Genomic DNA, 14788 nt, shown 5'->3' on the forward strand with positions numbered 1-14788 from the left:
TTGTATTTAAAATTTTTCCCAGCTTCTGTTCCTCTACAGAAAAGGAAAAGAGACAGATGGCAGGATAGAAGCTTGAAGTGTTATGTGGGCAACATGGGTTTTGGGGGGAAGGGAGAGAGGAAGACAGTGAAGTGGGGCTTTATACTGCCCTCATGGCTCTCTGGGGTACTGTATAGGTAGGGTTTGAGCTCCAGCTCTGTGATTATTAGCTAAGCAACCCTGTGCAAATTACTTACTCCTAAGCTCAATTTTAGGAATAAAATTAATTAATCCTTAATTAATGAGGATAATGGTAGGGCCTATCTTTACAAAGCTGCTGAGTTGTTATCTAAAACACTGGATGAAAAATACTTGCTTACCAATTCATCCCACAGATATGTAGTGGGTGTCTACTATATGCCAGATACTAAGAGCTTGGGAGATATTGACCAAAAAAAAGAAAAAAAACAAACAAACAGGCAACAATCCCTGCCCTCATGTTGCTTATGTAGTAATGAGATACAGCTTAGCTTTTACTTTAGTGGGATGGCAGTTTTGCTGACCTTCACTTCTCACCTTCAGTGATTCCTAATTACTTTTGAGCAAGAATAAATTTGACACAGATAAAAAGAAAAATCTCTCCCTTTATGCTTCACCACTGAAGTCTAAACTTCAGCTAGATGCTGAAGTAAATAAATTCTAAGAGGCGTAGCAGATACTAAGAATTTCTTCATAAGTCTCACAGGATCCTTTCTGGTGAATTCATCCTCAGGAAATACTAGGATCACTTCTAAAAAATAAAGCAAACCTAGTAGTCACACTTACAAATCAGTACCCAATGGAAAATGCAGTAATACTTTAAAATTACCTGATTTGGGGCAGAGCAAAGAAAAGAAAAGCAATAAGGATTCCAGAGAGGTCTGTAAACTAGAAAGTAACCATAAAATGATATATTTAGAAACCTATTTTAAACATTGCTTCATTCAAACCTGAGCCAGACTTTCCACTGAAATGTCAAAATATATCTTGCCCCGGTCTTTGCTGATTTTGCACGGTGACCCCAATTTCTCTCTCACTTCATCTGCAGCTGTTTGCTCAAAACCAGTAGGCACAGTGGCTCCAATAGTGACTTGGAGATGTTCAGACTCACTTCTGAGGCCACTTTCTGTCACTTGTATAGACCTCTGGTTCTCATGAAGGTTCACATCCAGGAGCTGGTTAGTGGCTTCTTGAACATCAGACATATTGGCAGTGCTTCCAAGGTCCTGAATATAGTCCCTTTAAAAGTAGTACAGAAAAGAAAAAGAAATAATGCCTAAACGTTATCACCTCTTATTTCAACTATAACTAAAAACATCTGCTTTGGAGGTCTGGCAGAACAATGCAACACAACGGAATCAGTATTCACCAAAGATAAAAGGACTGAATAACATGGGTACAAAGTAGAGGATATAAAATATTATTAAACAAGCAATACAGGTACTGTGGAAGAAAAGGAGACAGACAAGAGTATTTCCACAGCATGCAATGTTTGGTTTGGGATCACCTATCTTGATGATAGCCATCGCATAACTACAACAGTTAATCCCAAAACAGAAGTTGCTACAACACATTCAAAAATATTTCTACATCTAGTCCTTTTTCAGCTAGCAGTTAAGAACATGGGGCTTTGGAATTTCAGACCTGGGTCTGAATTCTTGCCCTCACCATTCAGAGGCTGAATGACCTAAAACAAGTTTATTCTCCATTGCCTCAACTTCCTTATCTGCCAAATGGGAACTGAATAATGCCTCTCTCTTAGAGTTGTTGTAAGACTTCAGTGGGAATAGCATACTGCCAGGCCCATGATTAAAACTTGCTAATTAAGGATATCTATCTTCCTCCTTGAAATGGACAGTGATTCATGCATTAAAAAATGATCAACTGAGCACCTACTATCTAGTGACTACAAATATTTGAATGCCTAGGACAGGATAGGCTCTGGGATGCTTGGATGGGCATCAAGAGAGACCTGTGAACTATTTAAACCAGTAAGCCAAATTTCCTTTATCTGAGCTTTTGGTAGGGTGGGGGGCGGGGTGGAGTAGGAGGGACTAAAGAGCTGGGTGGGAGGTGGAGATCAATAGTTCTCGGCAGATTTTCAAAGTTTCGTGAGCCAAAACAAGTAGGCCCAGAGTACCTACACAGTTCTTGTTCTGTACCCGGGACAGGCGACAGTGTCTAACACAAATGTCAGTTCCTGCCATTAAGGAGCTCACAATCACTGTGATAACGACCTCCATCTGCTAAATAAGGCAGCTGAAGCCCACGAAAGGACGTATCCTACCACGGTCAGAGAGCCAACCAATGGCGCAGGCTAGAATGAAACCCACGTCTCCCGACTCCCACCCCCAGGGCCCTAATCACAGGATCCTGGGGAGCAGGTGAAGCCCAGGGAAAGGTAGCGAGAAGGGCTCCACCGTGGATCGTGCTGAAGTGTACCCAGTCTCCGGCCCGGGTCGCAAGACGAAGGCCGCCCTTCCCTGCCGAGGGTCAGCAGCGCCCCAACGGGCCACTCCCACCCGCCGCCCGGTTACCGGTCGCCAATGAACACCCTTCCGGCTCCCGGTGCCGCCGAGGCCAGCGCGCCCAGGTCACCGCGCCGGAAGTCGCCTCGGTGCCCCGGAAACGGAAATCTGGTGGCGCGGTCACAGGGGCTCCGCGCTAGGGGCGGGCGCCGGTGCGAGGTCGCTGAGGAAAGGGCGTGTGTGTAAAGGTCTGTGCGCGGTGGCGTGCAGTACGTGGTGGTTGGTTTCTGCGTTTGCGGACAGGCGCCTCAGCAAGCTGAACCGGGGAGGCCGCGGGCTTCGTCGCCAGACGTCCTTGTAGCTAACTTTAGAGAGCGCTTAGCGGCGCTGGCACTGAGTAAGCGCTTCACACGCGTCATTTAATTTGTTCCAATAATTCTCAAGTGGCAGGGGCCACCCCTCTTAAAGCCGGGGAAACAGTCTCACAGAGGTTAAGTATCTTGCCCAAAACGTCCCCCACAGCACTTTAGAGGCAGAACTGGGATTTGAACTTGGGTGCTGTGACTCCAGAATGCTTGCTCTTAGCGTCTGAGCCAGTATTGCTCAAACTAGTCCCTGAGTTGTACATTGCCTTCATTATTTTTGCCCAATTGTACTGTTGTTTACTTAACACTTTTCTTTAAATTTATAGTTTCAACAAGTTATTTTAGAAGGAGATTTTACAATTCAACAAAAAGTAATTCATTTAAAAATGGGCAAAGGCCATTTGGAATATTTCTCCAGAGAAGACACGCATATGGTCAACAGTCACGTGGAAGGATGATCAAGGTTACTAGTCATTAGGGAAATGCAAATTAAAACCGCAGTGAAATACCTATTTGAGTGGCTAAAAGTTTTAAAAAGTGGACATGCCAAGTTTCAGTAAGGGTGTGGAGCAATGGAACACTTGGGCTTTGCTGGTGGGAATGCAAAATGGTACAGCCACTGTTGAAAACAGTTTGTCCTTTCCTCATAAAGTTAAACAGAATTACCTTATGATCCAGCATTTCTACTGGTAGCTATATACCCAAGAGAACTGAAAACAGATGTTCAAACAAAAACTTTTACATGAATGTGCTTAGCAGCATTATTTATAAGAGCCAAAAAGTGGAAACAACCAGAATATCCCTCAGCTGATGAATAGGTAAACAAAAGTGGTGTATCCACACAATGCAGTATTATTCAGTCATTAAGAAAAGGAATGAAGTACTGAAACATGCTACAACATGGATGAACGTTGAAAACATGCAAAGTGAAAAAAAACAACAACAGTCCCCAAAGACCACATATTCCATTTGTATGAAATGTCTAGAATAGGCGAATATATACAGACAGAAAGATTAGTGGTTGTTTAGGGCTGGGGGGAATGAGGAGATTGGGGAGTGATAGCTAAAGGGTATGGGGTTTCTTTTTGGGGTGTTGAGAATGTTCTGGAAGTAGTGATGGTTGCACAACATTGTGACTATTACTAAGAAACACTGAATTGTACAGTTTAAAATATTTAAATTGGTGAAGTTTGTCTTAAAGGAAACTTTGGTGTCATGGGAAACTCTTCTGCAGTTTCCTCACATGCAAAATGCTACTTCTCTCATAAGAGTTCTTGCAAGCTTTAAATGAGATTAACGTGTTACATAATTAAAATAAATCGTGCCATTAAAAAAAATACAGTGGAAACAAAGTTATTAAATGCTGGCCAGATAGTGTTCCCTATAAAAGGTTCTAAATGTGAGGCCCATTTGCTTTTTAAAAGGATAAATTATCAAGTATTAGAGACAAAATTGCATTAAATGAGACCTTCTTGACATAATGAGAGGGATTAAAATATTGAAAAGATTCTTTCCACTTGATTCAGTGTTATTTAATGCATACCTTTATACTATTTAAATTGTCTCTCATAAACAGGTCACACACGTGGGGAAACATTACCCTAAGACAGTAACTACCTGTAATGTTAGGTCTGTCGTTGAAGCAACAGAATTTTTTTTTTATAAATTTAGTTAGTTAGTTAGTTATGGCTGCGTTGGGTCTTCGTTGATGCATGCGGGCTTTCTCTAGTTGCGGCGAGCGGGGGACTGCTCTTCATTGCGGTGCGTGGGCTTCTCATTGCAGTGGCTTCTCTTGTTGCGGAGTGCGGGCTCTAGGCGCGCGGGCTTCAGTAGTTGTGGCGCACGGGCTTAGTTTCTCCACGGCATGTGGGATCTTCCCAAACCAGCGCTTGAACCCGTGTCCCCTGCATTGGCAAGTGGATTCTTAACCACTGCTCCATCAGGGAAGTCTGCAACAGAACTTCTTGAACATGTATTACATGTTAGACACTCTCAGGCACTAAAGATACAGCACTGAAAATTTTTTCTAGAGCTTATATGCTAATGGAAATGACAGACAATACAGAAAAATACACATGTCATCCCTGTGATGATAAGTATTACGGAGAAAAACTAATGAAGAGTGCTAGAGAGATGGAGGGGAAAACCTATTTTATATCAGGTGGTCAGGAAGGCCTCTTTGATAAGGTGACAAAGCAGAACCTGAAGGAAATGAAAAGCAAGCCATTTGGGTATCTGGGCGAAGAGCATTCCAGGCTGAGGGCAGGAACATGTTCAACAGGGTTTAGGAATAGCCAGCCAGGAGGCCAGTGTAGACTGGGAGGAGAGAATGAGGGGGAGAGAAGGAGAAGATAAGATGGGATGGGTACATCATATAGGCCAATGTTTTACAAATTGTCACCGTGACTTAGATTTTAAAAGAAATCACTCTGGCTGCTGCACGGAGAACAGTAGAGTGCAGGAATGGAAGCAGTCCCCAGGCCATTTCAGTGGTCCAAGTGAGAGAGAATGATGACTCAAACTAGGATATTAGGGGTGGGTGTGGTGAGAATTGTCAGATTCTAGTGTATTTTGAGGGATGACCTGTCACTGCTGATGAATTGGATGTGGGTTTGAAAACAAGGTAAAGAACAGGAAGTTTAAGGGTCAGACCTAGCAGATTTTGCTGGTTCAAAGTGCCCATATTCTGCTGGGGGATGAATGCTCAAGAGCTCAGGCCAAAATGCTACAGAGGAAGTAAAAATGGACATATTTGCTCTTTAGAGTTCTGGTTCTGGTTTATTGCAAAGAGTCATAAACCAGAACCAAAATAGTATTCTAGCTTACATCAGACAAACCCTGATGATCTGCAGTGAAAATATTGACTAAAGTGCATCCTTGCTTGAAAATGCCAGTTTTGAATAAGTAACACATACCTGTAGAAGTTGAAGCTTCTAATTCCTAACTGGTAGTTGTATTATAGTAAACTAAAGTGACCCCTAAGTAAATAAGCAAATGATTAAATTTAATAATCCCTATCAGATACAGTGACACAAATTAGGAACTGAGTGGTAGTTGCTCCCATGAACACATATCTATTTTACCCTAATAGCTGTCTATCCTTGCCTATTCATAAGGGTAAAACAATATCGTGGTTAGAAAGTTAAAGAGTACAGCCACTCCCCAGCCCTGTCCCTTCCTCTGCTCTTGTACGGAAGCAAGGACTGTTAACCACGTCTGCCTTTAGTTTACATGGTGATTTCCTCCATGTCGCTAAATAGCATGCTTGAAGTGCTATGTTTTGCTTTTTCAATTTTGGCGTTATCTGTGAAGTCTGTTGTGGTACTTGAGATTTAGCCTATTTCCCCCTCCCTTCCCCTCCCATTAAAGTTACAGCCCAATATAGTTTGTTCCTCTATGTTAAATTTACTGGGGTAAATTTAAGCGATATATGAAACATTTTTTTGTTTTATCAGCTGTAGACAGTATCTTTTGATTCCCCATACTGTTAGGTGAGGGTTTTATCAGCACTTCTGGCCTTTCTGCTGCCCACTTTGTAACTTTCTCTACTTTTCTTCCTTTTTAAAAAAAAAAATTTATTTTATTTATTTATTTATATTTTTGGCTGCGTTGGGTCTTTGTTGCTGTGCGCAGGCTTTTCTCTAGTTGCGGCGAGCAGGGGCTACTCTTCGTTGCAGTGCGTGGGCTTCTCTTGTTGCAAAGCATGGGCTCTAGGCGTGCAGGCTTCAGTAGTTGTGCCTTGTGGGCTCAGTAGTTTGTGGCTCGTGGGCTCTAGAGTGCAGGCTCAGTAGTTGTGGCGCATGGGCTTCATTGCTCCACGTCATGTGGGATCTTCCTGGACCAGGGCTATGAACCCATGTTCCCTGCATTGGCAGGCGGATTCTTAACCACTGCGCCACCAGGGAAGCCCCTCTCTACTTTTCTTCTTTATAGCTCCCAACCTATTTTGTTAGGATTCCGCTTGCCAGGTTGGATTCCTGTGGGGATGTAATTGAAAGAAAGGATACCCCTACACCTGCTTCTCACTCAAGAAACTACTAAAATTCCATCGTCCCCAAGAAAACCTTTTGGGACCTCATTGGGAAACAAGTGATGTGTCTACAATCCTATTAATGAAATGATATGGTAGACTAGGAGACCATGAACTCTTAACCCAACGGACCTTTGGCCTGTCAGGTGATGATAACAACTAGAGAGGAAAGCAATCAGCTTTGGCCGTGCCCTGAACAAGCTGAGATTTGTTTACTTTTCCCAAGCCCTGTCAAGCCAAAGGCTATAAAACTGCTTTAAGTAATATAACTCCTGCGAGAACTCTCCAATAGAATTAGTGACATCACAGTGAATTTTCAAGAGAATGTCCTTGAAATTTATCGTTCACCTTAAACTTCCTATGGATAAGTAGGTTTATTTAAAAGCAACTCATTCATCTTAAAAGGAACTGTATTTTGGCTGTAATTGAGATTGCAAGGAGGAAGAAGGTAATGAGCTGGGGAGCAAAACACCGCTGCCACCTAGTGGTCACTCATTCTGAAACACGGCAGTTCTTTGAAAGCACAGACAGCAGAAAAGGAACTGAGTTGGTACAGGAAACATCCAGCAAATGTTTGGAACTGGGGAAACTTCTGTTCCCTCTTCCCTTGTTAGAAAGGGATGTTTGTGAGCCTTTTTTAAATAGTCAAAGACGAAGCAAGGTATTAATGGGGTTGACCCTGAGAGCCGTTCTTCCTTTGTGTAATCAGAAGAATTAACAAAGCGCTGACAAAGGGAGAATGTTGTTAGATAAACACGGACGGCCACCAGATCTCTAGCATGAAGTGGAAGCTCCAGAAGGAAGCAGGAAGTGCAACTAGTGAGCAGAGAGGGACCACAGTGAAGCAGGACCCTCTGCAGTGGTTACTGCAGCAGCAGCATGGGTCTAGAGGCAAAGCAGAATTAGAAGCAAGGCCAACAGGGAAGATGATGATTAAGTTGCATAGACTCAGGATCACTGGTCAGCAGTAGCCTCGGAGACCATGGTCTTGGCACTGTAGTACTGCTTGATTCAGGGTGAACTAGTCAGGACACGCAGGGGATAACAAAAGTAATTAACATTTATGGAGCACATACTCTATCCAGGCAGTGCTTTACATGCATTATCTCATAATAGTCCTGTGGAGTAGATGTTGTTACCAGCCCTGTTCTGAAGATTGTGAACTTGAGTCTAAGTAACTAGCCCAAAGTCACAGAGCTAATGAGACTTAGAGCCAAGATTTGAACCAAGGCAATTTGATCCGAGTTCAAGCTCTTCATTGCCATGCTTTCCTGCTTCCCTAAGGGGGAGGGAACATGGGGTTCAATGCCTCTAACTCTACTGACTGTTGTATTGAGGGATAGTTGTGAATTGGAACTCTGAAGGTGATTAAGATCTGGTCTTAGGTCTGCCACCTACTTGCAGGAGGATATTTAACCTTTCAGGAACTAATTTTCCTTATTGTAAAATAGGGATAAAATGGTGATTATTTCATAAGTTGTTGTTGAAGATTCATTAAGATAGTATAGTTTTTGGCATGTGGCAAGTGAGATGGCTTGCCTGCAAAATGGTTGCCAACAATTCTCATCATTGTAAGGATCAATATTCCTCCCCAAAAGAGGTGGGATCTATTTCCCTTCCCCTAGAAGTGTGCCTGGGCTTATGACTTGCTCTGGCCAGTAGGACGTGGCAGATGTGTTGTTGGCCAATTCCAAGCCCAGGTCTTAAGAGGCCTGGCAGTTTCCACTTTTGCTCTCTTGGACCACTTGTGCCACTTTGTAGGGAAGCTCAGCCTAGATTCTTGTGTGGTAAGAGACCACATGGAGAAAGAGGCATCAGGGAGCCGGAGTCCCACCTGAATGCAGCCATGTGAGTGAGCTGTTGAGACCTGAACTGACCTGCCAACCTATATAATTATAAGAAATAATAATTCATTGCTGTGAAATGACTAAGTTTTGGGATAGTTTGTTATACAGCAAATAGAAAGTCCTCAATAAATGGCATCTATTAGTATTATAATTGGTGCTGGTGAGGGATTCAGCCAAATATCTGGTTTATCTTTTCTTAGGTCACTGGGTTTTTTTTTCCTCTTTCACTGAAAAAGACTGAGAGAAACAAGGGTTATATGTGCAGGTGAATGTTGCTTGTTACAAATAGGTCTTGTATTTTTATTAAAACAGGATATCTACTCAGAAAGACTTTGTTAGCATTTCAAATTGCTATATACATTTGATATAATATAGAAGTATATTTCTTCAGACATTTCCAATTCAGGCTTTTTACTAAATTGGTTATGGTGGGACCTTCCGAAGCCTTTATGTTGGAGACCTTCCAAAACCTTTATGTTGGAGGAGCTGAGGCGTGAACAGAGATTTATCTTCTTTCTAGCATCTGAAAGCCTTGAAAAGGACACTTCACTCTGACCTTCATCTCCTTTATCTCCCTGTTCCTAAATTCTCTTTTTCTGTCCCTTCTCACATACTTTTCCTATCTCATTTCCTTATTGGATGATTAAATAAGATCTTCCCTACTGAAATGTAAGTTCCAAGAAGGAGGAGATTTTCACCTATTTGTTCTCTACAGAACATTCTTAGAACAGTGCCTGGCACACAGAAGGTGTGCCACGAATGTGTGTTGAATGAATTAAATAATGCATATAAAAGCACTTAGAACAGTGTCTGGCATAGGGTAGATGATGCTGAATAAATATAACCTATGGCAATTCAGTACTGTAACACATGAGATCATTCACATTTGTCTTATAAATGTTCTATTACTTTTAGTCTTTCCTCTCTTTTCTTTCCACTTATCCCTGCTTTTCTTTTTCTGTCATTGCATCTTCTCTCCTACCCTTGCTTGTGGCCTGTCAGGGACCCTCATTGGTGTTGTTTCATCCTACCTCAGAGGATGGGCAGAGAAAACTTTTTGGAACTTTGTCTTGGATGAAAAGTAACTATTTGTGATTTATAGCTGACCTAGGACTGTGCATAAAATTCTGCTGTTAAGGCAAGCCAAATTTTGATGGTACTGAATATTTTATCTAGAGGCCTGGATAATGGAAAACAACACGCTTATTAAGTTATAGTCTAACAAATGCTTGACTGTACATGTCTCTGGGTGTGTGGGTATTTCTAGTGCCTGTTGGTGAATAACTGCTACTCTTGGCAGTAGAGATGTGAGCAGAATCAAGCAGAACTGATTTAGCTAATTTTCTTGTCCCCTTTTTCTCCATAAGGGAATGGAAATGTACTGCCATGCAGTGGAGCAGTTCTTCCTCGGGCTCGTAACATTACGGAATTCCTGTTGAAATGCGAGCTGGACTGGTGAAAACCAGATTCTCATATCGTCTCATGAGCTGTTTGTCAAGGTAAATCCTATATATTTTAAAATCAAGGGGAAACTTTGAACCTATCTTCAGAACCAGTTATACAGATATCTCCATTTCCTCCAATAATCACTTATGTAGGAAGAGCTCTCTCCTCTTTCCTGCTAGTCTTTCAGATTCAAAGCAGGAGTTTCATGAATCTGTAGGCCAGCAGCTGGGTAGCTTGAGCTGAGTACAAAACAGTATTGGTGCAGTTCTCAACACAGTGTTGTTTATGTTTCTATTAGGCTAATAGGTGGCTCAGATCTCTTACCCCTGCTAATGTTTGAGTCCTGTTTTATATATATATTCATATAATATATATTCCTGCATATATTCTGTCACATAAGACCACTGTTTTAAAAACCAAGAGTTGGGAGGAGAAAGGGTGAGTCTGTGAGCCTCCTGTCGCTCTTTCCCAAAATTGCTTTCAGCCACTCTGTTTTCTTTCCTTCTTTCAAACATCTGATCACCTTATAGGCAATAATTTACCAGGTCTCTTTACTAGGTTAACCAACTTAGTAAATCAACGTAGACTCAGGGCAGTGAGATTTTGAGGCATTCAGACCAATGATTTGCACATATGTTAATTGGCACAAAAGACCTCGTAATACACCTAACCCATCCATTCCACTTCTTGTGAGAAGAGAATTTGATGATAACAAAGGATTAGGGAGGAACAAAATAGCAACCCCAAGTGGCAATATCATAACGTTTATGCATGAACAATATCATAAAACCAGAAAAACAACTATATTTGACCCGTGAAATAACACATACAAGAACGGCTGTATTTGAAACTTAAGACTCTATGAAGTCTCCCCAGTCCCCTCAAAATCATTCCTGAAAACTGTGGAAATTCCAGCAGTCTGTGCTGTCACATGTGTGGCAGGAAATTTGCATCATTACCAAACTTTCTGTGGCAGCCAAAGTTTTTGATAATTGGCAGTACTGCACTTTTTTTCTTTTTGAGACTATAAAATTTTAATCACTCTTAATAATTAATGAAGAAAGCTATTAAGTACTTAGTCATATATAAAAATGAAAGTCCTTGGCCTTGCATGGCATTTGTTCTAAGAGTTGAAGAAAGAACTTTCATATTTTGAACTCTTCATGTTTCGTCAGGAAGACTGTAGTGGGCCACAACTATATGTGGAAACTTGCTGGCCCAAATGACTACAACAGCCTTATTTCTGAGCCTTCTCTGGCCTGTGTTTTTGAAGCTGTAAGTTTTTTCCAAGTCTTTGAGTAACAATTTGATTTCTGCATTAAAATGATCACTCTACTGGTGGAAACATAATAAATGAGTAAAACCTTTCCATGGAGTATTTGGCAAAGATTCAAAGTCTTAAAAATATGCATCCCCGTTGACCTGGCAATTCTACCCCAAAAGAGTTAATTATGATATGAACAAAGATGCATGTACAAAGATGTTTATTATAGGATATTTTAAAATATTTTTAGGGACTTCCCTAGTGGTCCAGTGGTAAAGAATCTGCCTTAGAATGCAGGGGGCTCTGGTTCGATCCCTGGTCAGGGAACTAAGATCCCACATGCCGCAGTGCAACTAAGCCCATGCGCCACAACTACTGAGCTCGCACGCTTCAACTAGAGAGGCTGCGTGCCACAAACTGCAGAGCCCACATGCTCTGGAACCTATACGCCACAACTACAGAGCCCACGTGCCCTGGAGCCTGTGTGCCACAACTAGAGAAGAGAAAATCCACACGCCACAACTAGAGAGAAGCCTGTGCACCACAACGAAAGATCCTGCATGCCTCAACGAAGATCCCGCATGCCATGACTAAGACCCGATGCAGCCAAAAGTAAAATAAAATAAAAATTAAAAAATAATAATAAAATATTTTTTTACTAGGTAATTTTATACTAAGAAATTGTTCACAACTCTAATTTTAAAAAGTAGGGCAGGGCTTCCCTGGTTGGCGCAGTGGTTGAGAGTCTGCCTGCCTATGCAGGGGACATGGGTTCGTGCCCCGGTCTGGGAAGATCCCACATGCCACGGAGCGGCTAGGCCTGTGAGCCATGGCTGCTGAGCCTGCACGTCCGGAGCCTGTGCTCTGCAATGGGAGAGGCCACAACAGTGAGAGGCCCGCGTACCGCAAAAAAAAAAAAAAAAAAAAAAAAGTAGGGCATATAAAGTATGTATAATATAATCCTTTTTATCTGAAGATGTATGTTTATTTATAGAAAATGGCTGGAAGTATATATAATACAGTGTTAATGGTGATTATCTTTTTGTGCTATTACAAACTCTTTTCTGATGTCCACAATAAACATGTATTAATTCTGTAATAAGAAGAAAGGTATTTAAATATAGTTAAAATTTTAAAAAATCCCTTTGGCAGTTGTGGTTATTAGAATATGAATGAAGGAGATTGCATGAGAGCTTATTGCAGTGATTCAGGCAAAAGACAATGTAAGTAAGAACCAAGGATAAGGCAGTGTGGATAGAGAAGGAAAAGCTTATTGAAGACATATTCAGTAGTTTTCTGAGAACTATAAACACACACCACACCTCCAAGTCAATAAACATTGATCTTTTTTTTAAAAAAATATTTATTTATTTGGCTGCACCAGGTCTTAGTCGTGGCATGTGGGATCTTCATTGCAGCATGCGGGATCTTTAGTTGTGGCATGCAGGATCTTTAGTTGCAGCATGCAGGATCTTTAGTTGTGGCATGTGGGATCTAGTTCCCTGACCAGAGATCGAACCCGGGTCCCCTGCATTGGGAGCGTGCAGTCTCAGCCACTGGACCACCAGGGGAGTCCCAACAGTCATCTTTTAAAAGAGCTAACATGATTCATCTATATCCTTAGAGAAGGGGTCCCCAACCCCGGGGCTGCAGACTGGTACTGGTCTGCAGCTTGTTAGGAACTGGGCTGCAGAGCAGGAGGTGAGCGGCAGGCAAGTGAGTAAAGCTTCATCTGCCGCTCCCCGTCGCTCCCCATCGCTCCCCATCACTCACATTACTGCCTGAACCACCTCCCCCCTACCCCGTCCATGGAAAAATTGTCTTCCACAGCACTGGTCCCTGGTGCCAAAGAGGTTGGGGACCGCTGCCTTAGAGTACCTTCTAATATGCATTTAAAGAAACTCAGAGCCAATTCTGATGACAGGGTTTTGGTTTTCTGACTTGTTCAGCTGAGTTAATGGAGGTCCCGTTGATCAAGAAAGAGAATTAAGAGGAGGACAGGATTGTGGAAGGAAAAAATCAATTCAGTTTTGGACATGTGGAGTCTGAGGAGTTTGTGGGACACATACTAAGCTGTGGTACACTAGTCTGAAGCTTAGTTCTGGTCAGTAGATACAGAATTAGGGATCATCAGTGAATGAGTGATGGTTAAAACTGGTTGGTTGTTATGGTTACCTGGAGAGTGAACAGTGAGAAAAGGGCTGAGCGGGGACCCTTGTGGAACCCTTACAGTTCAGGGCAGGGTGAGAAAGAGGAGGTCCCGGAGAAGACTGAAGAGTGGGGAGCGAGGCCAGCCCGTAATAGGCTAATCCAAGTTCAAAGCCTGGCGAGAATGAACAGTTGGACAAGTTCAAGGTTGCTTTCATTTCTGCTTACTCTCTAATGTGCGAGCAAACATTGAATGAATAGATGCTGGGGTTTCTTCTGCTCCTAGTGGAGCTGTGTGACCAGAGTTCAGGGGTCAGTGCAGTCCCTCTCAAGTCTGATCTGCCATTCACTGCTCTTCAGCCTGGGAAAGGGGTCCGTAGCCCTCAAGGGTCTGGGTATTACTTCTTAAGGCAATTGCTCACTGTTCCACAGGTACTTCCTCACGTGTTCTCTCTTCTTACTGCCGCTCCACCTGCACCAGGCTTGTCTGTAGCATCCCAAAAGTGGCCAGAGAGGTTCAGAGGGAAAAGGCAGTGAGGGAGGGGAGAATTTCAGAGAAGGAATTGTCAACAGTATCACGTGTCAGTAAGGTAAAGTAATATAAGTGCTAACAAGTTCCCACTATATTTGGCAATTTAGGGCTATTTGTAACCATACACATAGGGTACTGCCAAGCTCAGATTCCCACAAAAGTCATTTTCAGTCTCGTGAAACGTAATCCAAATATTTATTTTAGCTGTGGTATTTTGTTACAGCAGCCTGAGATGACTAAGACAGCCACCCTGCCAGACTCCCTCCTTTATGGTGATTTTCTCTTAGTGGTCCTATTGTCTCTTCTAACAGTTGGGTTTTTAAAGGAACTCCCCTGTCCATCATACAGGTTGTAGCATATTCCACTTGTGGGCAGTTCAGCCTCTCTTCCATAGGGCTCTTGTGTCCCATGAACATCAAGGAGTGCAGCTGGGTACCAATTTCATTGTCCCCGAACCTTCCCAACAGGTGAGAAGACTATTGGATGTTGGTCTTCCCAGAGCATACGGTGGACTTCTAGGTGACTCAAGTCTATCAGGTCATCCCTGATTCATGGAATGCTCAGTTGCCCTTAAGTGGCAAAATAAAAGAAACACATTCCAATGGAAAGTGTGGGTCTTTAGCACCAAATTATAATTACTGGGCTTTATAAAGCATGGCATTTGTCAGAG

General features: G+C 42.4%; 1 protein-coding gene and 1 long non-coding RNA gene across 7 annotated transcripts in view; one reads left to right on the forward strand and one right to left on the reverse strand.

Annotated features, from left to right (window-relative positions):
- THUMPD3 (THUMP domain containing 3) overlaps positions 1-2645 on the reverse strand; it is a 28036-nt gene extending 25391 nt beyond the window's left edge. For 2 of the 5 annotated variants that reach the window (XM_033437239.2, XM_033437235.2), the window contains exons 1-2: positions 2461-2611; positions 969-1257 (exon numbers count right to left, since the gene is read on the reverse strand). In XM_033437239.2, the coding sequence (XP_033293130.1) occupies positions 969-1223 (255 nt within the window). In that variant the 5' untranslated portion in view covers positions 1224-1257; positions 2461-2611. Of the gene's footprint in view, positions 1-968; positions 1258-2162; positions 2292-2438 lie in introns of those variants that run through there. The other 3 variants (XM_033437236.2, XM_033437238.2, XM_033437237.2) reach the window with 3 other exon arrangements.
- A 56-nt stretch (positions 2646-2701) lies between these two features.
- LOC117203200 (uncharacterized) overlaps positions 2702-14788 on the forward strand; it is a 46957-nt gene continuing 34870 nt past the window's right edge. Inside the window, exons 1-2 of one of the 2 annotated variants that reach the window (XR_004485870.2) lie at positions 2702-2883; positions 10096-10227. This is a non-coding gene — a long non-coding RNA (uncharacterized LOC117203200). The remainder of the gene's footprint in view (positions 2884-10095; positions 10228-14788) is intronic. The other variant, XR_007479745.1, reaches the window with a different exon arrangement.

Source organism: Orcinus orca, chromosome 10, assembly GCF_937001465.1.
Source record: "Orcinus orca chromosome 10, mOrcOrc1.1, whole genome shotgun sequence".
NCBI lineage: Eukaryota > Metazoa > Chordata > Mammalia > Artiodactyla > Delphinidae > Orcinus > Orcinus orca.